Source organism: Eulemur rufifrons, chromosome 26 (genome assembly GCF_041146395.1).
Source record: "Eulemur rufifrons isolate Redbay chromosome 26, OSU_ERuf_1, whole genome shotgun sequence".
Taxonomy (NCBI): domain Eukaryota; kingdom Metazoa; phylum Chordata; class Mammalia; order Primates; family Lemuridae; genus Eulemur; species Eulemur rufifrons.
The window spans coordinates 7160978-7188409 of NC_091008.1; the positions used below are offsets into that span (position 1 = coordinate 7160978).

At 41.5% G+C, this 27432-nt stretch overlaps 1 protein-coding gene across 3 annotated transcripts in view; it reads left to right on the top strand.

Moving 5' to 3' along the window:
- The window catches only part of PPA2 (inorganic pyrophosphatase 2), a 52952-nt gene extending 26590 nt beyond the window's left edge, over positions 1 to 26362 (top strand). Inside the window, exons 6-12 of one of the 3 annotated variants that reach the window (XM_069459220.1) lie at positions 1193 to 1279; positions 13729 to 13855; positions 17675 to 17802; positions 20978 to 21063; positions 22751 to 22820; positions 24674 to 24710; positions 26177 to 26362. In XM_069459220.1, coding sequence (XP_069315321.1) covers positions 1193 to 1279; positions 13729 to 13855; positions 17675 to 17802; positions 20978 to 21063; positions 22751 to 22820; positions 24674 to 24710; positions 26177 to 26205 — 564 coding nt within the window. In that variant the 3' untranslated portion in view covers positions 26206 to 26362. Of the gene's footprint in view, positions 1 to 1192; positions 1280 to 13728; positions 13856 to 17674; positions 17803 to 20977; positions 21064 to 22750; positions 22821 to 24673; positions 24711 to 24875; positions 25128 to 26176 lie in introns of those variants that run through there. The other 2 variants (XM_069459221.1, XM_069459219.1) reach the window with 2 other exon arrangements.
- The last annotated feature ends 1070 nt before the right edge of the window (positions 26363 to 27432 follow it).

Genomic DNA, 27432 nt, shown 5'->3' on the forward strand with positions numbered 1-27432 from the left:
GTAGCTGGGACTACAGGTGTGCACCACCATGCCTGGCTAATTTTTTTCTATATATATTTTTAGTTGTCCAGATAATTTCTTTCTATTTTTAGTAGAGACAGGGTCTCGCTCTTGCTCAGGCTGGTCTCGAACTCCTGACCTTGAGCAATCCTCCCGCCTCGGCCTCCCAGAGTGCTGGGATTACAGGCGTGAGCCACCATGCCCAGCCTGGTTTACTGATTTTTAAAAGAAAATACAGTTAGGTCAGTTTGTTCCCAAATATATTATAATTAAAACTAGAAGGAAAATATTCAAGTTTATCTAGGGTTTAGCTGTAAATAAGAGTCCATTTTTAATTGTCTCTATAAAGTTAGAGCAAATAAACTTGGATAGTCTGAAATCCTAGATAATAGTGATAAAGTAAATCTCAAGATGAAACAGTTTCTATATCTCTTGTAAATTTGAAGCAAATAATTTTAGGGAACTTCTTCAATGTTATTTAGAACAATTCTGAGGCTTTTTGGGATGGGTAGTACCTAATGGGTCTTTAAGCTTGATGTCAAATTTATATTATGTTATTTATTGACAAATATGCCCATGTATATATTTTGCAATCAACAGGTTATAACTTTGCCAGGAAACTAAAGAATTGACATCTTTTCATGTTTTTGTCAAGGTCTTGAGATTGGACAGCGAAGGTAGAGGATTTTTGAAATGGAATGAAATGAGACAAAGCAGGTTTTTCTTTTCCTTAGTAGATAATGTCTTGTTCTTGAGTTTATGAAGGGAAAACTAGGCTGCTTTTAGTAAAAGTCATTTACAGAACAGGAAGTTTAGACCCAGCGCTCTCACCGGGTCCGAGGAAGCCCCAGCTCAGGGCCAAGACGATGGCAACAGGCACCCTGAAACTCTACAAGTGACTGTCAGCTCAGTCGCTGACTAAACTTGGAAGAAGAGCGTGTCTGGAAATGCCACCCACTTTCAGATGTGACTATACGGAAAATGAGAGACGAAGGGAGGAAATACTGTAAATCTATTTTAATTCTGATGCTTTAGGGACACGCTGGCATGTTGGCTTTGAGCCTCTGTAATTCCTGAGACTTCTTCTTTTGAATTACGTCTGTCTGTAAAACTTCATGACTATGTAGAAAGATGAAGATATGTTATAGTATTAACCTATATCTCTGCCCCTTTTTTTTGTCTGTTTTTTTAGACTTGGGAAGATCCCCATGAAAAAGACAAGAGCACGAACTGCTGCGGAGATAATGATCCCATTGATGTGTGTGAAATAGGCTCTAAGGTTTGGTTTTTGGACTGTATTCATTCTGACGTGCGTTCTGGTTTATTCGTGCCATAAAATTGAATTTAGGCCTCTCGTTCGTCAACTCTTCAAAGGTCAAGCCTGTTGATCCACCTGGTATCAGTCTCTTCTTTTATCTTCACTTCCTTCTCTTCAGCCTGGGGTTGGTGACTTAAACAGCCCTGCGACAGGTTGGATGCAGCCTGCCACCTGCGTTTGTGAATACACAGCTGTCCCCGTTCAGGTGCACGCCGTCCCTGCCCTGCTTTTGCACCCCGGCGGCGGAGGTGGGGAATCACAACCCAGAGCGTTTGTCTGCAAAGCCTGAAATACTTGCTGTCCGACCCTGCAGAGAAGAAGTTTGCCAAGTTCTGTCTTTAGCTGCCTTGCACCTTATTCAGATAAAAACTGCAATACTCATGAAAGTCGACTAGGACTTCTCTCGTTTTCTACCCGTCTCTCGGTTGCCAGGTGCTACTGGGGAAGAACAAAGCCCACAGTCTCATAGGCTGATGCCGCCCGTCAGTTCTTCTGTATGTGTTGCTCGGTCAGTTCTTCTGTTTCAGTGGCGTTTCGTGCTGATATCTCTTGTTCTCCGCAGACATTCAGCCCTCCCCTTTCTGTTCTCGCTCCGAGCAGAAGATCGTGTCTTTTTAATGTTGTGGAGCTCAGAGAAACCAGCCAATGAGCACCGCCTCCCCTTTCCCCGCAGACTTCAGAACTCCTTGTGCCCGTAAAACGCAACGTCTTCCCTTCTGTTACTACGAGCGTTGTGTCTCTTTTACCCAAGGCCAGGGTTTCCCCCTGCGTTCTAGATTCTGTCCCCTCCGACCTCTTGCATGGTACTTTCTTGTCCCTTCTCTTTCATCATGGGCTTCCTCCCATACGCCACCTCTCCTACCTTAGTGTTTTATACTATTAACCTCATCTTCCTTTTTGAGTCAAAGTCAAGTTTTTGCTTGACTTTGACTGTATCACTATGTCTTGGATTTTTCTCTAATTGTTCCGGTTCCTCTTGGTTTCTTTTGCAAGTTCCTTAAATGTTGGGTAGTTTGAGAGTCGTGCCCTTGTCCAACTCCTGTTATCACGTAGCAGCTTTCTTGATGATCCAATCCCAAGGATTCATGGTTTTGCTTTCAAATTGATAGCATTAGCTCAGATCCATAAACTCAATTACCTGCATCTCTCAGCCATCTCAGACTGTCACGTCCAAAACTGAATTCATTATTTCCTTCTCTCCAACATACTGTGCTCTTAATGTTTTCGGTCTCAGTGAATGGCCTCTCTTTTCCTTCCCTTTTCATCCTCCGATTCGTAAGCCAGAAACTGAAGGGTCATTCTTGATCATTTATTGCTTCTCCTCATCCAGTTAATTATGAAATACAGAGTGTATATTCTATTTTTTTTTTTTTTTTGAGACAAAGTCTTGCTCTGTCACCTGGACTAGAGTGCCGTGGCGTCAGCCTAGCTCACAGCAACCTCAAACTCCTGGACTCAAGCGATCCTCCTGCCTCAGCCTCCCGAGTAGCTGGAACTACAGGCATGCGCCACCATGCCCGGCTCATTTTTTTGTATATATATTTTTAGCTGTCCAGATCATTTCTTTCTATTTTTAGTAGAGACGGGGTCTGGCTCTTGCTCAGGCTGGTCTCAAACTCCTGACCTCGAGCGATCCTCCTGCCTCAGCCTCCCAGAGTGCTACGATTATAGGTGTCAGCCACCACGCCCGGTCTAGGTTCTATATTCTAAATGGCTTTTAAGTCTATCTGTTTCTTTCCATTCTCCTCGTTGGTATCTTTGTCCAGTCCACTCTTATGTCTCACTTGAATTATTCCTGCTACTGACCAGCTTCCTTGCTGAGTCTCATTTTCTCTCCATCTCTTATTCCAGACTCTTTTCCTGTTTAGGAAAACACGAGACTTCTCAGCCCCTGGCCCCTACCTCCTCTTCTGGCTTCCTTTCCTGCCACTGCTGTATGCACACTGCCCTCCAGCTGTACTAATCTTCCTTCACTTCCTGTAACGCGTCTGCTCCTGCTCACGTCCAGGCCTTCGCACGCGCTGTTCCTTCTGTACAGAATGGAACAGTCTTCACTTTATTTTACTTCCCTCATCGTTTGACTTCTTCTCCCCCTACTTGTCTTCAGAGCTCAGCTAAAACACCATTTCCTTTGGGAAGTTTTCCGTGGCCCTCCACAGACTAAAGTAGTTGCTTAGCTATGCGTTCCCGTCATACTGATTACTCCGCGCTGCCTGTCTGTCTTCTCTGTGAAATGACAGTAAGGGCTGTAAGGACAGGACTCACCGTGGCATCTGGTACCAGTGCTTGGTGCCCGGCACACAGCGTGTGCTTAATTCAAGGAATACTCAGTTGAATTCCTGCTTGAGCTGTGTGCTTCTAGTTCAGGTTAAATCAGTTACCTGGAAACTCACATTGGCACTTAAGATTTCGAGAATACTATTAGTAAATGATTACCTCTGACTAGTTGTCAGTTTATTTATTTACCATATTGTTTTGTTGTCTTCCTTTTTCTTTCTTCTCTTCTTCCTCATTTTCCTTTTTTATTCTTCCTCTTTTTCGTCCCCTTCATCCTCCTCTTAGTCCTCTGCTTTTTCTGTTCTTCTACTTTTCTTTTTCTTCTTTCTACTTTTTCTTCCTTCTGCTTTCCTTCCTCCCCCTCCCTCCTCTCTTCCTTCTCCCTCACTCTTACTTTTTTCCTGCAGTGGGAGATTCTAATTCCAGCTCCCATTTCTAGTTTCACACACAAATAGGGTAGAATTTGGGTCTCTGTTGTGTATGTATAATTTCCAAATCGTCCCAGCAGCAATATGGCCAACTTGTAAGCTTTTTTGTTGTTGTTGTTGTTGTTGTTTTTTTTCCAAATGTAAGCTATAGTTTAGGAATTTATTTTTCATACATTTTCTCCCCAGAGGGATAGCAAAGTGTATACAGAGTGAGTAGATCAGAAGGAAGAAAGAATATAAATATTTTAATAAGTACCTTCTCTGTCCCGGATACAATGCCAGGGAGTTCAGTCACCTTCCCGTGGCCTATTTCATGATAAGTAGGGGTCGCTCAGTGAAACAGCATTACATTGATTGAGAGATTGTGTATTAGGAAACTCTGATTCTGAGGGCATAATCCCTGCGGCCATGCAGTTCATGTTCAGTGCAAGTCATTAGCTCAATTTAAACGCTTATGCAGACGTTAAATGTGAACGAAAAGATTAAGTGGAAGTGTCTTAGTTTCACCCATGTAAAAATTTGTCAGTGAGCGTGTAATGAATGAGATTGCTAACTGGAAGAAATCATGTGAAAACGTATGTACCTGATAAATTGATTTGACTTCGTGACACTAATTTGTTACTGACAGAACACAGGAATAACTGCACGACAACTCAGTATATGGGTTTTTGAATAAACCTGACAAAGTCACTATGCAGAATAAAATTGGAGATTTTAAATATAAGTGATTTTAATATGGTATATATGATTAATGTTGAAAGCATACTTGCACATGTTACATAGAAAAGTTGGTGGTCCATAATAGATACATTGGCTGTTATTTTTTCTGTAAATGTAATATTAATTATAAGTGTTCAAATGAGTATACTTCTGGTTTAATGTAGACCAGAATATTGTAAGGTATAGAAGAAATTCTTGTGAACCAAGAGCAGGGAAGACATCTTAGAATGATGAAATTATTAAAAGTCATGTAAAAGAGGAACTGAATTTCCAGGCACTGCACTTACAGTAAGTAAAATATCAGTATTTAATTTGAGAACTTATCGTTTTGTATGTCTATGATTTAAACCCAGTAATCACTGAAATGCTATTTCTTTTTCCATAGGAATAGATTTCTTATTTTTTTGCCTGGTTTTGTTTTCATCTTGACCTGAATTACTTCAATTTTTTAGATTTTCTTTCTTCACTTTTACTTATTCTACAAGATGATTTTAGTTAAAATCATGGAAATAAAATCAAGGACGAACCTTCCTTCACAAACCTGCCATCCCAATAAATATCTTTCCATATTTTCTTCATTTTTGGACAAATACATAAGTATTTTGATTTTGTGGGGCATTTTTTTTCCCATTTAACTTTTTGTTATAGGATTGATATAGTTAAAAGTTTTTCTGAATATAGCTTTTCGTTTTTAATTTCTTCTGGAATAACTGGATGTGACGGGAAGAATATCTAAAATGGCGCCTCAGAGATGTCTGCCCTGATCCCTGGAGTCTGCGCCCGTGGTGAGGTGTCACCCCCTTGCTTGTGTTACGTCGTATGTAGCACAGTTCACAGCGCCCTAAAGTAGGGAGACCGTCCTGGATTATCCAGAAAGGCCCAGAGGAATCGCAGAAGCCCCTGAAAACGAGGAGTTTTCTCCAGCTGATGGCGGGAGAGGAGGTCAGAGGTTGGCGTGAGAAGTGCCATGCTCCACTGCTGGTTTGGAGATGTCTGGGCCACGGGGCCCGCGAGAAGGCCTCTGTCAACTACTGGTTGCAGAGAACAGTCCCCGTTTGACATCCAGCAAGGGAACCGAGACCTTAGTCCAACTGCAAGGAACTGAATTGAGGTCGATTCTTCATGAGAACCTTCAGCTCTGAGCCCAGCTGGGCCAACACCTTGATTTTGGCTTTTCGAAGCCCCAGGAGAACCCAGCTGTGCCTGGATTCCTGATCCACGGAAATTGGGATGATAAATACACAGTGTCTTAAGCCTTAAAGTTTGTAATAATTTGTTATGTAACAATAGAGAACTAATTCATAGGATCACAAGCTTTAAGCAGTTTATGTTGTGTCGTTTTCTTGCATTGATCGGGCCCAGTCGAAGTTTTTCCCCATCCAAGTGCTAATCAGAACTTTTGTCGTAGGTCACTGCTCTGCTGTGCTCAAACCTGGCTCCTTAGAGTTAGCAGTTGGTGAGCGTGAGGTGACAAGTACATGTAGCACCCAGAGAGAGAAAGAAAAATCATCATCTGTAGAAGACTTCTTATGTTCTAGTTCCTATATCTGTTATTTCCTTTGCGCTTTATTTCAACCTGATGGTGAACAAGTGATGTGATTTACATTTTGCTATTGGAAACTAAAGCCTAGAGCAGGGGTGGGAACCTTTTCATGTTGGAAGCTGCATTAATTTAGCTGTAATCAAATAAGGCCACATTCAAGAAACTTCAATGAGATGTACATTATTTTGTAAATATCTAACTACTATGTACTTAATGATTTCAAAAAATGAAAACAATTATTTGTTAATTTTAAAGTTAACCTATTCATGACTTTGTTGTGTCTGCTTTCTGTTGGAAAGCACTTGAATATTTGGTTGTAGCATAGAGGTCTGCAGTTTCAGTTGACCCTCTAGATGAGTATCAGTCATTCATGACCTTAAGGGTATCTTGATCTGGTTTAGGCAGGAGAATGTAGATTTGCAGCAATAAGTGGTTGAAAAGCAAGAAAGCATTTTTCGGGCATGTTGCTGAAGGCATGAGTATTCTGCGCTTTTCCATATTTCAGTTGGATCTTTCTTAGCATCAAACAATGACTCTAAAATGTCATCTCCTGAGAGCTCAGTCAATTCCATCTGTAGTTCTTTAGGTGCCTTGGTGGTATCAACTAAGTGAAGCTGAAATGCTAATTTGAATGTGATGTCACAATTCTCAAAGTCTGTGAACCTTTCCCTGTATTCTCCAATTATTAATAATAGGTCTATAACAGCTGTGTATTCCTCAAATGATTCCCATATATCATTCCGCCCATCAGTGATCTTTGCTAACTGGGGAAAATGTTCATCCTAAATTTTGTTTTTAAGAAGAATTGTTTTGAAAAAAGATAGCTTTTTTTTTGAAATGCTTGGATTTTTTGCCACATATCATATATAGATTTAGTTTTAACTTGCAAAGTAATATTCAAGTCGTTTTGATTTGACATGATATCACACAGAAATGCTGGATTCCTGTAGGCGTTGTCTTTCAGTAATTCACATTGCTGATTCTGTTCTTCATAAAATTTAACTGTTGGTTCTTGCAGAGATAAAATTTTGGCTGACACCTGTCCCTGTGATAGTCAATACACTTTAGAAGAGTAATGTCAAATCCACACTGAATACCTCATTGTTCAACTTTACCATGTTACAAAACTGATGATGCCTTATTGCATTTGCATTAATATGTTAACAATACTTATAACTTGTTGCATAGTGTCACTTAAAATAGTTGCTTTAGCTGATGCAAGGTAACAATGAAAAGAAACGAGAGCATCTGGATCTGTTAATACTTTTTTTATCTGTGCAATAAACCCTTCATTTTTTCCTGTCATGGAAGGTGCACCGTCTGTACATACACTCACTAAATTTTCCAAACAGAGTCCAACTTCATGACATTTATCTTGAGACTTGTTGAAAATATCTATTCCCTGTGTTCTGTTCATAAGAATGTCCAAAGTGAGTAACTCTTTGGAAGGAAGAGGGCTTCCCATTTTGTTTATCTTTTTGAAAAACCAACTTTTGGTTTTATTGATCTTCTGTATAGTTCTTTTTATTCTCAGTTTCACTTAGTTCTGCTCTGATTTTAGTTATTTCTTCTCTTCTGCTAGGTTTAGAATTAATTTGCTCTTCCTTTTCCAGTTCCTTGAGATGGTTTATTAGTTTGTTGATTTGTGAGCCTTCTGTCTTTTGGATGTGAGCATTTAACGCTATTAGTTTTCTTCTCAAGAATGCTTTTGTGTATCTCACAGATTTTGATACCTGTGTTCCCATTATCATTTAGTTCGAAGAATCTTTTGATCTCACAGATTTTGATACCTGTGTTCCCATTATCATTTAGTTCGAAGAATCTTTTGATCTCACAGATTTTGATACCTGTGTTCCCATTATCATTTAGTTCGAAGAATCTTTTGATTTCCATCTGGATCTCTTCCTTGACCCAGTGGCCATTCAGCAATAGATTGTTTAATTTCCATGACTTTGTGAAGTGGTGAGTGTTTCTGTTGGAATTGACGTACAGTTTTATACCACTATGGTCAGGGAAGATGCATGGTACTATTTCTTTCTTTTTTTTTTTTTTTTTAGTTTTTTGAGGTCTGATTTGTGGCCTAGGATGTGGTCGATTTTGGAGAAGGTTCCATGAGCTGATGAGAAGATAATCAGGCTGGCTCAGGGCAGGACAGAAAGAGCAAGACCTGGTGCCGGACAGGCATGAGATTGCAGGACGGGGACACACAAGGGACAGTGGGCATCCTGTGGATTCAGCCGCCGAGCTGGCATCTGCCAACTCCTGAGCAGCGGCCCCAGCGCTAGCTCTCTGCGGGTGGGCAGCCACCACTTTTGGGGTCCACAACCCAGACGCTGAGGTGGGCTATGGTTTCAGGCAGCACCTCTCCCGCAACCCGGGGACTCTTGCGCTGGGCACGGCCGGCTCTACCCTTCCGCGACCTGTTGATTCTGCTAGTCAAGCCTGTGTCGGTGGGCGAATTTCGAGTGCTTCCCCACAGTGCTAGCTCCCCCGCGGTTGGAAATGGCAGAGACACTGGGTGGTCTAGGGCACCCCTCCCTCCCCTAGCCCAGCGACTTGTGCGCTGGGAGTGGAGGGCTCCGGCCCCCGGAGCTTAGGAGAAGCAAGAAAAGCCGCTTTCCCCGTGCAACTGGCATGAATCTGTGGGGCCTTGGCGCCCACCAGTAGCTGGCCAGCCCACCGATTTGGCAGGTCGGACCAGCTGAGGTCATGTACCAACAACATCACCCCAGCGCCTGCTCTCCACATCCAGGCAGCCGCCAACAGTGGGGTCTGTGGTCAGGGCAGGAAAATTCTGGCCAGAGACCTCAGCAATTGCACCAAGGGACCCTCCCATCAGGAGCAGCCTCCCACGGTGGTGGAAGGACCCTGAATAACATACTAGCGATTCCCCCCAGCAGCAGATCAAGCAATCATAGAAGCACACACACCCAGGCTGGGAGGCAGCAGCCGCGATCTGCCTTGTCCTTACCCCAGGGTCCAAGTAACCCTCAGGAGTGGCAAGACCCTTCCTAAAGATCAGGGCATTAGTATCCCCCATCCAGGGGGCAAGATACCAACACAGAGGCATCAGATTACCTCCGTAACTGGCTCCTCCATGCGATCTACGGCCAACGACAGAGAGGGTAACCCCATAGCTCAACACAGTGCCCTCCATCTCGAGCTACTAGAGGGCAGGTGAGGTATACACACAGATGTGATTCACCACCTGGGAGCTTAAGCTGGGGGACCAAACTCACTCGTCTCCACTGGCAAGAGGTGAAGACAGCTGGTCAGAAGTAGCCAACTTGCCAAAATACCTCGAAGGCAATACAAGACCAGCGTGCCTCTGCCCAGCACTGTCAAGAAACGTCCGTTGCGGACTTGAAGTTAGGGGCACAAACCAGTCCTAGCACCCCCAGTTCTCAACCAGGTACCCTGATGAGAAAGAACCAGAGAGAGAACACAGGGAACATGAAAGATCAGAGAGAAAAGTCGCCCCCAAAAGAAATCATTAGAGCCTCAAAATCGAATACTAATTTAAATGAAATGATTAAAATGACAGAGGAAGAACTCCAAGTATGGATTGTAAGGAAACTCAATGGAATTGAAGAGAAAATAGAAGCCTATCACCAAGAAGCCACGAGAACAATGCAGGAAATGAATGAAAAATTCTCTAAAGCAATTGAAATATTATAAAAGAACCAAACAGAAATCCTGAAAATGAAAGAGGCATTCAAGGAACTACAAAACACACCGGAAAGCCTTAAAAATAGAAAGGATCACACAGAGCGAAGAATCTCAGAGCTTGAAGATAATGCCTATGTGCTAAACAAATCAGATGAAGGAAACATAGAAGCAAGAGACAAGAATAAAACATACAAGAAATGTGGGATTATGTAAAGAAAACAAATGTAAGAATTATAGGCATCCCAGAGAGAGAAGAAGAAAATACACAAGGGCTGGAAAATCTATTTCTTGGAACACTGGAGGAAAATATGCCTGGCCTGGCCAGTAATCTAGATATATAGATGCAAGAAGCACCCAGAACTCCTGGGAGACTCAACGTGAACAGGCAATCACCACGTCACATAGTTATCAGACTGACCAAAGTAAGCATGAAAGAGGCAATCCTTCGAGCAATAAGATGAAAACAGCACATAACCTACAAAGGAAAACCTGTCAGACTAACTGCAGACTTCTCAAATGAAACCCTACAAGCCACAAGGGACTGGGTACCCCATCCTGAATCTTCTAGAACAGAATAATGGCCAACCTAGAATTCTTTACCCAGAAAACCTAAGCTTCATCAACAAGGGAGAAATAAAGACTGTCCCAGACAATAGTCACTGACGGAAGTAGCGAAGACCAGACCTGCCCTGCAGGAAGCGCTCAGACCTGCGTTATACACCGAGCAGCGTTAATAGACACCCACCAAAGTAAAACCACTCGGGAATCTAAAGTCCGGAGCCCGGATTCCACGATGGCTCGAGAGGTTAAAACAAAACAGTAAGAATTTACCCAATAACATGAACAGAAATCTACCCCAAATGTCAATCTTCTCAATAAATGTGAATGGCTTAAATTTTGCTTCAACTTCTGATTCCTCCGAGTAGAAGAGGATAAAGTGCTCCGCTGTGTGGATTAAGAGCTGGCAGCCAAAGAAATCCCCCTCCCCTGCCTCCTCTCCTCCTCCCTCTGAGCAGAGGGAGCGAAATACAGAGGAGAAGCGCGAGGTGCGGGCAGCTGCCTGTTGTGTGTGAATTCCGGAACACCAGGTGGGGTGTTAAACATACAGGTGGTTATATCAGGAGTGGGCCTGAGCATCTTTGTATACCAGAAAAGGTGGTTTCCGTATCTTCTACAAGTTGCCTATCCATCGTTTCTTCCTGTTTTCGATTGAGTTTTTGGTGATTTTCTTCTTGATTTTTAGTAGCTCTTCATGTTTTAGACACCTTAGTTCGCCTTTTGGGTGTGACATCAGTTGCTAATATTTTTTTTTCTCAGTTTATTTTCATAGCTATTAAAATAAACTTCATTAAAACAAAATATATATGCAATAAAATATACTCATTGTAATCGCACAGTTCAGTGAATTTTGACAAACGTATATACTCACGTAACCTCCCCCTCCTTCAATCCAAATGTAGAACATTTCCCTCATCCCAGAACTTTCCGTCTTGCCCCTTCGCAAAGGTCTCTGGGTATTATAGGTAAGTAGTGTTCCTCTTTAAGAGTTTTAAAAGATTTTATTCCTTCGTATTTTGGCTTATGTTGCATCCAAAGAGAAATCAGCTGCCATTCTTATCTTTGTACCCTCGTATATAATCCTTTTTTCCCCTCTGCCTGCCTTTGAGATTTATTCTGTGTCACTGGCTTTCAGCAATTTGCTCATGACGTGCCTCACTCTGGTTTCCTTTGTGTTTATTCTGATGCATTTTTTTGTGCATATGCTTTCTCAATCTGTAGGTTTATACTTTTCACCAAATATAATAAAATGTTGGAGGTTATTTCTTCAAATATTTTCCTGGTTCCTTTTTCCTGTCCTAGGACTCCGATTATGTCTAAGGCTGGATGTTGCCCCACAGGTCACTGGGATTTTTAGTTTATTCCTAGTCTTTTTGTCCGTGCTTCACTCTGGAAAATTTCTACTGCTGTGTCTTCAGTTTCACTGATCTTCTCTTTGGCAATATCTATTTTGTTCTTAAGCGCATCTAGAGAATTTTTCATTTCAGATAATGCATTTTCTCAGCTTTAAAAGTTCTGTTTGGTTCTTTTTTGTGTTTCTCGTCTCCACATTTTCATGCTTTTCTTTAAATCTTTGAGCTTATGTACAATATCTGTTTTAAAGTCCTTGTAAATTCCATCATCTGTCCTTTCTGGATTTGTTTCTGTTGAGTGATTTCTCCCCCCTGCTAGGGCTTACGTTTTTCTGCTCATTGACAGAATTTTGGATGTTGTGGATGTATGTTGAGTGCCTAGGTTTGTTGTCTTCCTTCAAAGCTAACTTATTTTGTCAGGTTGTAGCTTGTGGATCACTTTTATCCTTTCTGGGCATTTTTTTAAAGCTCTGTTAGGACAGGTGTAGAATAACCTTTACCTGAGAGCGAGTTTAGTGCCAGCACCGAAGCCGACCTCTTCCAGGCTCGAGACTGAATGCCCCTCTTGCTGAGCGAGGTCTTCCTGGGTGGTTGGAACTCGGCTTAGAGGTCTCTGGGACATGCTCTTTGCTTGGACTCTTGGGGTCTCACCCCGTGCATGCAGAGGTTAGTATTTTAATAAGTGTCTCAAAGGAGCCACTATGTATATTTCTGGAGTTATCTCTTGTCTCCAATACTGTGCCCCACAAACTCCAGCTGCCTCATCCTCCCTGTTTTTTTTTTTTTTTTGAGACAGAGTCTCACTCTGTTGCCCAGGCTAGAGTGAGTGCCGTGGCGTCAGCCTAGCTCACAGCAACCTCAAACTCCTGAGCTCAAGCGATCCTCCTGTCTCAGCCTCCCGAGTAGCTGGGACTACAGGCATGCACCACCATGCCCGGCTAATTTTTTCTATATATATTTTTAGCTGTCCATATAATTTCTTTCTATTTTTAGTAGAGATGGGGTCTCGCTCTTGCTCAGGCTGGTCTCAAACTCCTGAGCTCAAACGATCCGCCCACCTCGGCCTCCCAGAGTGCTAGGATTACAGGCGTGAGCCACCGCGCGCTGTTTTTTTAACTCTGTCCTTTAACTTCAGTGAGACCCCAGTGCCACGGGCTAAAAAGCAGTTGAGCACAAAGCCAGGGCGGTCACAGGGCTCGCTGCAGTTGTTTGCTTCTTTCTGGGGTCACAGTCCTTCACTGCCTGTTGCTTGGTGTCCAAAAAGAGTGATTTCATGTATTTTGTCTAGTTTTTTTCGTTATTTATAACGGGAGGGCAAGTTTTTGTTTTTGTTTTTATCAGTAATTCCATCGTGGTTGGAAGTGGAAGTTTTGGGGAACTTCATTCCAAAAGGAACACTGCGGCCGGGCGCGGTGGCTCACGCCTGTAACCCTAGCACTCTGGGAGGCCAAGACGGGAGGATCCCTTGGGCACAGGAGTTCGAGACCAGCCTGAGCAAGAGCGAGACCCCGTCTCTACTAAAAAAAATAGAAAGAAATTAACCAGATAACTAAAAATATATATAGAAAAAATTAGCCGGGCATGGTGGCGCACGCCTGTAGTCCCAGCTACTCGGGAGGCTGAGGCAGGAGGATCGCTTGAGCCCAGGAGTTTGAGGTTGCTGTGAGCGAGGCTGACGCTACGGCACTCTAGCCCGGGCGACAGAGTGAGACTCTGTCTCAAATAAAATAAAATAAAAAAAAAGAAAGGAACATTGCAAGGGATTTCAGTCCGTAGCCCTTTTAATCTCTCATATGGGTTTTTATGCTATCTGAGGAAACTCTCCAAAGCCTTGCAAACGGTGAATTTCTTTTCTCTTTAAAGGTTCTTTCTCGTGGCGAGGTTATTCCTGTGAAGGTACTTGGAATTCTGGGTCTCATTGATGAAGGTGAGACGGATTGGAAATTGATCGCTATCAACGCGAATGATCCGGAAGCGTCAAAATTTCACGGTAAGACTGTGACTTTCTCAGAATCGAAAGTAAACTCGTGTGTCCTTGAAATTCATAGAATTTAAAAGGAGCTCACGTAAAACACAACTGATATATCTGGGAGTTAAATTTATATGTTTTGTTATTTTTTTATTCTTTCCCCTCGGTATATAAGGGCAGTTGGACATGATTTTGTCTGAGTTGTGTCATATTGTCAGGCAGAGTAAGAGAAGGGAAAAGATGTAAGACAGATAAATGATATTTTAAACTACAAAAGTGCGTTTAATGGGCTCCCCTCCATTCCTTTCCCCTCCGCTCTCTTATCACCTCTCATCTTCCTCCCTACCTCCTCCCTACCTCCTCCCTTCCCTCCTCTCTTCCCTCCTCCCTTTCCTCTCTCCTTTCTTCCTTCCTTCTTCGTTGTCTTTCTTTTCCTATCGTGACGGCCCAACTGCTGTTGGGAATTGTGAGTTTTGAAAGCATCCTTCGAACTAGAAATAAAAGTATAATGCTGGCATTTTTTGTCCTGAAATACTCATTTGTTCATGGGACTAACAGGAAAAAACTAAGGAAGGACTGTTCATGAATGACCAGAGCTCTTTCTACACCTAGTTTCTATCTTGTCTCGTACAAATGAAGGGAAAAAGATAACTGCCTTCCGATGAACTTTTGACGCCCCAGAAATTTAAGTTCCAGAAATAGCTTGGCATGATTTAGACTTGATTTTCTGTGAAGTTAGATTTCGGCCTGGGTTCTGGCGGTGCTGCTTCCCAGCTGAGTGACTTTGGGTCGATCATTCCTGAATTTCAGTCAGCGCATCTATAAAGGCAGATAATTATACCCACTTAAAGGGTTGTCGGCAATATAAGAGAGAAATTATTTAAAGCATCGGGCTTTCACATACCAAATGTTGAATAGAGGACAACTATTATTATTATTATTTGATCAACTTTTCCCCCATTTTTCCTTCTCGTTTCATCCTTATTAAGGGTTCTGTTTCCTTAACCTAATTCTAAATTAGAAAATACACCATTTCTAAGGTGACCGGACCTCGTTAACACTTAGCGTGTGGCCTCTCGTAGTTCATGGACATGGAAAACCTTTTCTTGCACACAGAGTAGCAAGAGGGACTCTGCCTTTCTCGCACGTACTTGAGAAAAGGGAGAGTCTGATACGGCGGCGAGCATGTGAGGTCAGAATGAAAACTAAAATAGGAAAACTACAATTAAAATGTGAGACTGGAGTCCATAAATTATGTATATTTCTTATCGATCTCATTATCTTACCTGGTTTGGTCTATTTTCACATTTCTCGTTCAAATGTATGAAGAGAAGATAAATTTTATTCAGTTTGGAACATTTTTAGTACCTGAACTGCTTCTCAGGTGAGAACTGATTATGTAATAGTGCCGCAGCCAGACAAACCATGCAGCTAATTCACTGGTGGGTTAGATTCGTCACGGGTGTCACGAAACTCTCCTCAGCGAGGCCCCTACACTGGAGAAGCTGAGACCCTGAACGGAACGAATCTTTAGGGGGAATCAGCTCAGCGCTGTTGGAGATGCGACTGAACGTTTTAAGCTGCCTAGCACGTACCTAGCACTGCAATCTGTTCTAGTAGATATTATTGTTATTAATTTAGCAGAATCTCAGGATTTAAATAACTTCCCCAAGTTTACAAATCTAGTAAATGGTACACAGTTTGCACTCACATCTGTCTGACTGTAAAGTGTGAATACTATAGTACTATACCAAGCAACGTATATAATCCACCTATACTGACCAAGTCACACTCGATTCTAGTAATTGATAGTGTTTGTAACTACCTGTGTTGAAACCAGATGACCAAAGCCTAAGGTACCATACTCCTTCCTGCTGGAGTTTCCTGAGGGTCAGAATGAAAAATGTTAAACACTGTTCATTTTCTTTCTGTTGTATATTCAGAATGGAGATGACTTCGTATTCTGGGCATCTTTCTATATTCCCTTTGTGTTTGCCTAAATGAAGAGACATGCAGAAATGCTAAAGGCACTTGCAGATTTAGGTTGAGAAGGAATTATTGGACTGGAATAATTAAAACAAGGAATTCTTGTTTTGAGTGAAAAAAAGGACATTTTCCTTCCACGATAAATGAACACCTGTATTATTTTCATCATGAAAAATACAACAATCCTTCTAATATATTTTTAAAGTCCTGGAATTAAAAGACTAGTTGATGCTATTGACATATTTTGCTCTGAAATGATCCACGGACATTGCGTTTTGTGTTTATTTCCGGAATGAGTAAAATGGATAGGGAAAGTGGAAATTGTTTATTTTAAGGATAGTTGCAAATTGTCCACACTGGTTAGTTCCTTAAGTACTCATCCTTTATACCTACATTCTCTAAAATAAGTTCTGTAATTTTAAGAGTTACAAGTTTTTTCTTTTATTACTTCTCATTCCTTTTACCTTTACATTATTATTAATATAGTCCACATATCTATTGAATTTTCTTTTTTCTTCTCCCTTACTTTATAGTGATCCAAGAAAAAAAATGAATGTAGGAACCAATTGGAAGACAGAAGAAATTATAGTGTAAATGTTTCTTAAATCGTAAATCATGTTTTATTTTATTTTATTATTTTATTTTTTTTGAGCTACGATCTCACTCTTTTGCCCAGGCTGGAGTGCAGTGGTGTCGTCATAGCTCAGTGTTCCAAATGTTAAAAAAAAGGTTAAATTTAACTTGAATATACTGGGAAAGAATATATTTATACAAACTAAATTGTAATAATATTAGAGCTAAAAGTAAATGTCTCTGATATTGAATAAGAAATTAATTACAAATTCATTTGGAGTCTGATCTTCACCATAAGCACAAAAAAAAAAATATGTTGATAGCAAAGGTCATGAGTAAGTATGTGTGTGTATGTGTATGTATATATACCCAAATGCTTTCTATATATGCTATTTTTAGTGTTTGTTTGCATTTGTTTATAATTATGCCTAGCTACATTGATTTTTCAGTAGCATTATGCAAATTAAAAATAAAGTAGCTGTCAATATTAATGAAAATATGTTTAGTATTTTTCTAAATCATTAATTTATGTTTGTATATTTATTTTTGAAGGATAAAAGCATGTAAGGCCATAACTTTGGCTACAGACTTGGACAAAGTTTTCGGGAATTGGAGAGAAAATAATTAATATTTGTTAAGAATTATTCCCTTACCTTTTATTAGATGATTTTCAATGTATTATTTAATCCTCATAACAACCTTGATTTCTTTCTCTCCATTTTGGATTTGAAGAAACAAAGTAATATCTTTTCCCGAGGTGATACAATATATGAGTTACCAGAACAGAAATTCGAACATAGTGCTGATTCCAAATGTGTTTTTCCTGTTTATGGTAGTTCTTCTTAGAAACTTTCTGAGTGTTATTGTCATTATTTTCTGAATATTTTTAGTTAGAGTTTTGATTTTCTTTGGGGCCAAAAAGTTATTTAATTTGTAAGACCGTTTTTCTTTTTTTGTTTGTTCGTTTGCTTTTAATGTCCGACTGTTTGTTTAATTGTATAAGAAATCGAAGGGACTGGGTATGGTGGGGTTTTTTGATAGGCGAGAGAGTTCTAAAATGTTTCTAGAAGGAAGGAATAGTGTTTTACATATGAACACGTGGCGGTCCGGAGGTGATATGCTTCCTGTCACTGGTTATGCTGCTGGGCAGGTACCACATTGATTATGCTGCTGGCTGGACCGGTCCCCGTGTTCCCTGGGTCCCCCAGCTCAGCACTCCACCACTGTATGGAATGTGTTCTGATTTTTAACAAATGTCTTTTTTTTTCCCTTCACTTACAGATATTGGTGATGTTAAGAAGTTCAAACCAGGCTACCTGGAAGCTACCCTTAATTGGTTTAGGGTTTATAAGGTGCCAGAAGGAAAACCAGAAAACCAGTTTGCCTTTAATGGAGAATTCAAAAACAAGGTGAAAATGAGAGTTTTTATTTCAAAATGTGCCTTCTGATGACCTGTACAGTATTTGTGTCACTTTCAGGGGGTCTCTGACGTGAATCTTTATGCATAGCGCGGTAGCAAAAGTGCCTTTCACTGACTTACATATTTAAGGACATTATTTTATTATTTAAAAGTTTTTAATTTTTTAGAGATGTCTCTAAGTGAATCAGCACAGCTAGAAAACCTCTGTTCCCATCTATCTATCAATAGCTCCTTCACCTCAGAAAATGAAGGAATTTCATCATCAGTCTAATTTTGCAAATTGTGTATAGAAAAACCCTCCATTTACAATTTTGGGGAGGAGAAAGTTACTTACTCGTGATGTAACTCCTCAGGGCTTCCCTCCTAAGCACTTATTCTCCTGTGACAGAATTAAGCTGCTTAGCAATTAAGAGGGCACTTGGATTAACTTACTGTCATAAGAGTTTTATATTAGAGTGCCACAAATGACCACAAATATCTCTAATATGACACCAATGCAAAGAGTGGGCTGAAGAGTTAAAGTCTGAAACATGGAGTATTTTTTTTTTTAAGTTATTACCACTAAGTAAATTGTATATTCTAAACCAGCTTTAAGTGAATACTGATAAGTATGTTTTGTAAGTAAAATAAGGCACGTTAATGAAAACTTAAAATTTACAATAAATGTTTTACTGTATAAGAATTGATTGCTGGACCCAGAATTTTTTTAAAGGCACATTAAAGAACGCTTCATATCTGGAAGGCTTTGTCTAGAATTACTAAATACAAAACCATTATGTTAGACTGAATTCTCTTTTCCTTAAAAATGAAATATTAAAAATTTATACAAGAATTATTTTTGGGGGGGTAAAAATAAAAGAAAAAGAAATTATTTTTTCTTTCTCTTCAAAAAATAGGCTGTGTTTTAGGTTTGAAATAATACCAATTTCAAACCTGTGTAGTCATGGATTTATACAGAGTGCGGGGTTTTTTTGTTTTTTGTTGGTTTTTGACAAACATGAATTCTTTTCTGGATGAAGACTAGCTCATTTATACAGTCTCTTTAGAAAATAGACATTTTATGCATTGCATTGCTTTTTACCACTGCTATTTGAAATACAGAGCCCGTCTTGCTCGTTTAGTGTTGCTATAAATACCCAGAGCTGTGTAATTTATGAAGGAAAGAGGTTTATTTGGCTCCCAGTTCTACAGGCTGCATGAGAAGCCTGGCCCAGCGTCTGCTGCGGTGAGGGCCTGGGCTCCTGGCAGTCTCGGAGGGGGAGAAGGGAGCCAGTGTGTGCAGAGACCACACGGCAAGAGAGGAAATCCAAGAAGAGGCGGGAAGTGCCAGGCTCTTTGTAACATCCAGCTCCCGGGAACTAACAGAGTGAGAACCCGCTGGCCCTGGGGGGCAGGTGTCAGCCTGTTCAGGAGGGATCCGCCCCGGGACCCAGATGCCCCCCATCAGGCCCGACCCCCAACACTGGGGATCAGAGTTCCACGTGAGGTTTGGGGGGATAAACTTCCAAACTCCAGCAGAGCCTAACTCAGGAGGATTAAATTGTCCTTCTTTTTTTTTTTTTTTTTTTTTTTTGAGACAGAGTCTCCCTCTGTTGCCTGGGCTAGAGTGAGTGCCGTGGCGTCAGCCTAGCTCACAGCAACCTCAAACTCCTGGGCTCAAGCGATCCTCCTGCCTCAGCCTCTCGACTAGCTGGGACTACAGGCATGTGCCACCATGCCCGGCTGATTTTTTCTATATATATTTTTAGCTGTCCATATCATTTCTTTCTATTTTTAGTAGAGATGGGGTCTCGCTCTTGCTCAGGCTGGTCTCGAACTCCTGACCTCGAGCGATCCACCCGCCTTGGCCTCCCAGAGTGCTGGGGTGACAGGCGGGAGCCACCGCGCCCGGCCGAGTCTTTCTTTAACACGGTCAGAACAATGGCTCCATCTCATAGTCTAGGCTTTTCCTGACACTCCTTTAAGGAAGCACTGGAATTGGTTCTAAATTATCACAGTTACCTGAATAATTTGGTTAAAAATCTGTCCTTGTATTAATCCAGATAATAAATTGGATTTCTTTTCTTTTTCTTTTTCTTTTTTTTTAATTTCAGCTTATTACGGGGGTACAAAAGTTTAGGTTATATATATTGCCCACGTCCTCCCACCCCCCATAAATTGGATTTCTTATCCTATATCTTAAGTGAGACTCCCCAACGCCTTCTCATTGAGAATTAAGCCTCCGTCTTCCTTCATCTCAGCAACAATAGATCTGGGAGAACATTTCAGAGGTTAAAGTCACCGTTATTATTATGTCTCAGTTCCTTAGATTCTTTATATTCTTCATTACCACGATGTGGTGAGTTGTCATTGAAGGAGAAAGGAGCCACTGTGAATCAGTTAACCGGCAAAGACCGTCTTCTTAAGGACAATAAGCAACATGTTAGGGGGAAAAGCTGAAGAATTTTCTGCTTTGGGATAAAAAAGCAAGGTCTTCTTAGATGGTCTTACTAGATGTGTATCTAGCAAGAGGTGTATCTGCTGTTGACTGTGCATTTTCACAGACCACGGGAATTAGCGCTTTCAGACAGGGGGTGAGCTAAAATCGCTTTGCAGCTAGGCTGCTTGCAGTTTTGACGGTGATGGAATTAACAGGTACATGTTTACTCCCAAACCACGTGCTGGCCTTAGCACTTCATACTTCTTCTTTACTCTTCCATCAGCTCTACGATTGAGATAGGAGCCGGCCGGCTTTTTTCCGTAAAAGCTCTATAGTGTGTATTTAGGCTTGTAGGTTGCATAGTTTCCGTCACAACTACTCACCTCCTCCCGTGTAGCACTAAAGCAGCCATAGGCCTAACACAAACAGGCATGACTGTGTTCAGTGAAACTTCATGTACGAAAACAGGTGACAGGTGACAGGCTGGGTGTGACCCTTGCACCCTAGTTTGCCAACCCCTGGTGTACAGATCATCCCCGTTATATCCCACTTCACAGATGAAGGAATTGAGGGTCAGTGGGGTTGAGTGACTTGCCCAAAGTCACACACCTGGTCCGTAAGGAAGCCAGAATTCACACTGAGGTTTATAAGAGCTGATGCTGTTAACAGTTAACGTCGTAATGAGATTAGTCCTGTTCGTATCATAACGTGATTGTTATTTGTTTGTTTGTTTGTTTGAAACTAGGCTTTTGCTCTTGAAGTTATTAAATCTACCCATGAGTGCTGGAAAGCATTGCTTATGAGGAAGTGCAATGGAGGAGCTATAAATTGGTGAGAATTTCTCTTGGTGAGACAAATTTCTATGTTGAGTAATGTTGTCATGAATTGGTACTCACGGCTACACAATACTACTCAGATTTCAGATTTTTTTGGAAAGGGAATTCAAATGTTTTTCATTTAAAAAAGATGGCGCCGGCCGGGTGCAGTGGCTCACGCCTGTAATCCTAGCACTCTGGGAAGCCAAGGCGGGAGGATCACTCGAGGGCAGGAGTTCGAGACCAGCCTGAGCAAGAGCCAGACCCCATCTCTACTAAAAATAGAAAGAAATGATCTGGACAGCTAAAAATATATACAGAAAAAATTAGCCGAGCCTGGTGTTACATGCCTGTAGTCCCAGCTACTCGGGAGGCTGAGGCAGGAGGATCACTTGAGCCCAGGAGTCTGAGGTTGCTGTGAGCGAGGCTGACACCACGGCACTCACTCTAGCCTGGGCAACAGAGTGAGACTCTGTCTCAAAAAAAAAAAAAAATTAATTTGGCTTTAACTGTCTTCTCTGCTACCTCTTTCTCTACCCATTCCAATATGCCGATTTCCTCTATGAAATATTTTAAAAATCAGTGTTAATCTGTTGGAGAGGACTGAGGCCTTGGCTTTCCTCTGGGAGGCAGACAGGGTGCGGTGGGAGCCCCGGGCTCACGGAGGTGTGGAAAGGGGTCAGAGTCCGCAGAGCCTTCTGCCTGTTCTTCTGCCGCTGCACGTCCCTGCTTACGTGTGACCGTTTTCATGTTTACACGGCTGCTGCTGCTTCAGTCTTCCGTGTCTGCCTGGGAGAGAGATTACACGTCTTTCATAGCCAGTTACACCTCACACAGAGGAAACAGTCTTCCCGCAGTCCCATCTTGTGGGTCCGATTTGGTTCCTCTTTCCTTCAGTGAAGGTGAAGTGAGTTGGGGGCAGCTTTTTCCATATACCAGGAAATGATCAGGATCTGTATCATATCATCTTTTTTTTTTTTCTTTTTTTTTTTTTTTGAGACAGAGTCTCACTCTGTTGCCCAGGCTAGAGTGAGTGCCGTGGCGTCAGCCTAGCTCACAGCAACCTCAAACTCCTGGGCTCAAGGGATCCTCCTGTCTCAGCCTCCCAAGTAGTTGGGACTACAGGCATGTGCCACCATGCCCGGCTAATTTTTTCTATATATATTTTAGCTGTCCATATAATTTTCTTTCTATTTTTTAGTAGAGATGGGGTCTCGCTCTTGCTCAGGCTGGTCTCGAACTCCTGAGCTCAAACGATCCGCCCACCTCGGCCTCCCAGAGTGCTAGGATTACAGGCGTGAGCCACCGCGCCTGGCCTTAAAGATCTTTTTTAATTCTGGAGAGTGTGATGCTGTGGAGTGAGTACTGTATACAGGGTATCCCCAGAGTTGCCACCTGTAAGGAAAATGGGAATGGGAAATTGTAGCTAAATGGGCCTTTATTTACAAAATACTCGTTATAAAATTTTACAAAATGTTTCCCTGGTAGGGTGACTTTTGGGGCACCTTGCTGAAAGAATGTACGATGGTTTTTAGTTGTCCTGATTTTTATTTATTCAGTTCCTTATTCATTGGCTAAAATTATGTAGCCGACGTGGGGTATTTGGAGTTGGGTTTGTTGTGGTTTTTTTTTTTTTTTTTTTCTTTTTGGTAATTGTTCTTTCTTTATCCTGTTTCATGATAATATTCTCTTTTTCTCTCTAGCACAAACGTGCAGGTGTGTGACAGCCCTTTCCACTGCACTCAGGACGAAGCGAGGTCCTTAGTCGAATCGGTAAGGGGCAAAGGTCCAAGGCATCCCTTAATCTCATAAATGTCTCAGGAAGTCAAGCAGCAATTCTGAAATAGTTAGCAATGAAATGTGTCAAGTCTTTTGGGGAAGCATGAAGTTTAAAAATAACGTTGAAATCTATTTTTTTAGTTCAGAGAATTTAACCTAAACACTTTAAAACCTTTACGTTTTTAAATCCTATTTTTGAAAGTACATTGACCATTTAGCTAATTTTACAGGATGGTATTTTTTTAACATCATCACTTGTTATTGTTTATATACTTTTTTTTTTTTTTTTTTTTTTGGAGACAGAGTCTCACTCTGTTGCCCGGGCTAGAATGCCGTGGCGTCAGCCTAGCTCACAGCAACCTCAAACTCCTGGGCTCAAGCGATCCTCCTGTCTCAGCCTCCCGAGTAGCTGGGACTACAGGCATGTGCCACCATGCCCGGCTAATTTTTTCTATATATATATATATTTAGTTGTCCATATAATTTCTTCCTATTTTTAGTAGAGACGGGGGTCTCGCTCTTGCTCAGACTTGTCTCGAACTCCTGACCTCGAGCGATCCTCCCGCCTCGGCCTCCCAGAGTGCTAGGATTTGTGAGCCACCGCACCCGGCCTGTTCATATACATTTCCTCTCCTCTGTACGGCTCTGTTTGCTCGAGTCATCCACCACCGAGTATCTGAATTGAGACTGGCTGTTGGTACAGACACATTCAGGCTTAAGAAAAATGCAACGGATGAGACTCCTCACTTTTTTACCTGTTTAGTTTGGCCGCCTCGTAGGCTTTCCCTCTCAGGCTAAGAAGAGATCCTTGGAGTGCGATGTGTCTTAGTGACGATGCTGCATGGAGACAGCTGAACTCATGAGTAAATCAGTGCTTGACTTGGAGGCCACTACATGAGAAAATTCAGAAAAATCAAGCAATATTGCTACAGGAAGTGTGTTCAGCAGTGATCTTAGGCTAGAAATCTCATCTACAAGTCAAGCGTTTTTAAAAATGAATTATGAGATCGAAACTAGTGAAGTTAGAGCTCTATATTAGGAACAACTGAAATGTTTGTAAATGTTAGTTGATCACTGCAGCTGCCTTTATTGAAATTTTTTGTCACTAATTTATCAGCTTTTTAATTAGTGCCTGCTCTGTGGTAAGCAGGAAGAGTTTATAGCATAATTAGAGAGGGATCCGGCATGTTCCGTGTCTTGACCTGGGTAGTGGCTACATAGATATTCATTCTAGTCATTCCTTAAACTAAATATACAGGCTCTGCACCCCCTTCTCTATGGATGATGGCTCTCCCGATAAAATGTTTTTTTTTAAAGAAACAATAAAAAAGTATTGTTCTTAAATTAGGGGGAAAAAATCTTACATCTCAGAAAAACTTTTCTTCAAATATGTCCACCATAGATCATATTACATCTGTTCTAAGACTCTTGGGCCAGCCATCAAAATCAATAGAAAAATCTAAAATCTCTAGAAACAGCCAAATTATATAATGTGTGCGCGTGTGTGTGTGTGTGTTTTTGATTTTTGTTCTCAAGACGTCAGCCCTGGAAGTGATTGAAAGAAAGCCTCTCTTCACGTTTTCAGCTACAAGGCCTTCAGTAGTTCCCATGGGTTAATGATAAAAATTATTTCTAAGCATGCTTTATTTATTTGACTCCGTGTGTGTGTTTTTATCTGAAAGAATGAGCAATGGTAATAAAAGGCAAAGAGGAATATTTACTATTTTCAGGGTAGAGAACCATTGTGTATAAACTTTGTTCTATAATTTCATGAAAAAACTTTCCTGGATGAAGTTTCCACATATGACTATTATAACAGAGATTCCTTCTCTGCTCTTATTTTTCAGGTATCGTTTTCACTGAATAAAGAAAATAATGAAGAAGGTATAGTATATTTTGGTTCATGAAGAGTGAGGTACATAAATTTGTTTTACAGTAGTGGAAACCAAAAGAAATAAAATAGATTAATTATATAAACGAAGTAAAATATATTTTTAAATAGTCATTTAAAGTTTCAGATGAAATAGCCTTTTTTTTTTTTAATTTCAGAAAACGAGGAAGAGCAACATTTATTACTTTTGGGCTAGAAAATGGCTTGATGTGCACTGACCTTTTTCTTGGTGAAGTACTGAGATATTGCAGCCAGTTCCGATAAACTTAAAAAGACTTAAAATATCTGTATCTGAGAGATATTATCTCTTATCATTTTAATGACTTACTATTTTAACCAAAGATCTTAAAAATCAAAACTTATACTGTACTAGGATTAAAAAATAATTGTACTATTTTATTATTACCATTATTTGAAGCTGTTTTAAGAAACAAGTAAAAAATGTTCCGTGGTGTACAAGCATGTGTATATATCCATCAATTGCCTTTCAAAATATTGTAAGACTTTGGGCCTTGCAACAGAAAATATTAGAAGAATATTCAGCCTGCTAATTTGGAGGAAAACATGACAACTATTTACTATGAGTCAGATTATAAGATGCTGAGAAAGGAGCAAATGCATAGACATGACTTCATAGGAGAGCAAGAGGCATTCCTTACACCTGAAGCTAACAGATTACTTCTTTGCAGTACTGTCGCATTCTGGGCATTTGATAGTCAAATTTTATAACAAGGGTTTTCTAAACCTTTCGTACTGTAGTTTAAGGTACTAACTTCTCTGTTGTTCTTTAGAAGCAAAATGACCCAGAAAGATAAAGGAAGTAAAGTGGGAAGGCTCTAGAATTTTTAATGCAGCTTTATTTTTTATTTATTTAATTTATTTTTATTTTATTTTATTTATTTTTTTTTTTTTGAGACAGAATCTTGCTTTGTTGCCCAGGCTAGAGTGCCGTGGCATCAGCCTAGCTCACAGCAACCTCAAACTCCTGGGCTCAAGCGATCCTCCTGCCTCAGCCTCCCGAGTAGCTGGGACTACAGGCATGTGCCACCATGCCCAGCTAATTTTTTTCTATATATATTTTTAGCTGTCCAGATCATTTCTTTCTATGTTTAGTAGAGGCGGGGTCTCGCTCTTGCTCAGGCTGGTCTCGAACTCCTGCCCTCGAGCGATCCTCCCGCCTCGGCCTCCCAGAGTGCTAGGATGACAGGCGTGAGCCACCTCGCCCGGCCTTTTAATGCAGCTTTATATAAAGCTTAAGCCAAATGAGAGAACTTAGGACAAATGTTTCAAGGGAAGTAGCTTTAAACGGAGAAAAGTGATGCACTCAGCTTGTGAGTGTGGCTGGCTGGCTGTCTGCGTCCGTCCTCAAGGTCTAAATCGAATGTCTTACCCCTCCCTCCCTCCTCCTCCTCCTCTTCACCCCGTCCCCAACACCTTCCTTTCCCCGTTTCAAACGCAGAGCAAACGTGGTATTTCCTCGGCAAGTGATCAGGGCGTTGGAAATTCTGCCGTCCAGACTTCAAACTCCACGGACTCCAGGACTCCCTTTCCCCTTCGTGCCAGAGACCGGGAGGTTGATGAGCATTTGCTGGTTTCCTGTTAAAACTGCTTCTTTTTTTTTCCACATTTTTGGAGATATGCAATATATAAATAAATACTAAAATTTTTGAATTCGTCTCCTTTGGATATTTATTGATATAAAAAGAAAGGATTTGGTGTCATTTCACAGCAGAGATTTAGACGCATTGCATTTTAATCGGTTCTAATTTCTATACCTAAGGGAACCCAGTGATTTTATTAGCTTTTATTTCTATAGGTTAAATGTTAAACTGACAGATATACTGAGTTAATGAAATTTCTGTAGATACGATTGCTCTCACTTTTATACCGTGTGATGCCTTTTCAAGTTCATTGCTGATGCAGGTTTTGTTTAGCCAAACCCTGCCCCCCTGCCTCATCAGTGCCCGTGTGAGTACATTTATTAAGGCTCTTTGCTGAAATTGACTATTTGGCGGGTCCTACACTTTGACTCTCATTCAGTCCCCTTGGTTTCCATTCTCATCTCCATGGTGACGACTCCGAAATGTACACAGGCGATCTCTCCAGCCCTGCCTGCCGGACGTCTCTGTAGATGCCTCTGGTGTCTCGTGTCCACCGCAGAACTCACCTCCCCTCGTTCCCGAACAACGGAATCGACGTTCTCCTGGGCGCCCCCCACCGGAAGCCTCGAGATCATGTTGAAGATGATCTAAGCTCTTCACTCCTGGAGGTGATGTAAGCTCTCTTTATCTGTGGTCCCTGTTCTTTCACGCTGCGCTCTGCTGGTTCCTGGTTTCACTGGACTCTGGTGACAGCCTCGTGTCTGTCCCCTCTCGGGTCCAGCCCCTCTGCCTGGTCCCCACAGTCCAGCTCAGTGTCAGACTCTCTCACCGCTAACCAGGGGGTGTCTCTGCGCCGGCCGCCTCCCTGCACACCATCCTCACGTTCCCAGCAGTGACTTTCCTAAAGTGCATCCTGCCCTGTCACAGTTTCCTCAAGACACCTTCAGTGGCTTCTCACAGTCCTGGCGATACAAGTGAGACCCTCTCATGTCCCCGAGAGACGCGTCCTCCAGCCACACCGTGGGACTCTCTCCTGCAGACACGTCTGGGACTTTCTGTCCCCTCCGAGTGCTGTTGCTGCTCTGCGCTGTCCCGTTCTGCCCGTGACTTTGTC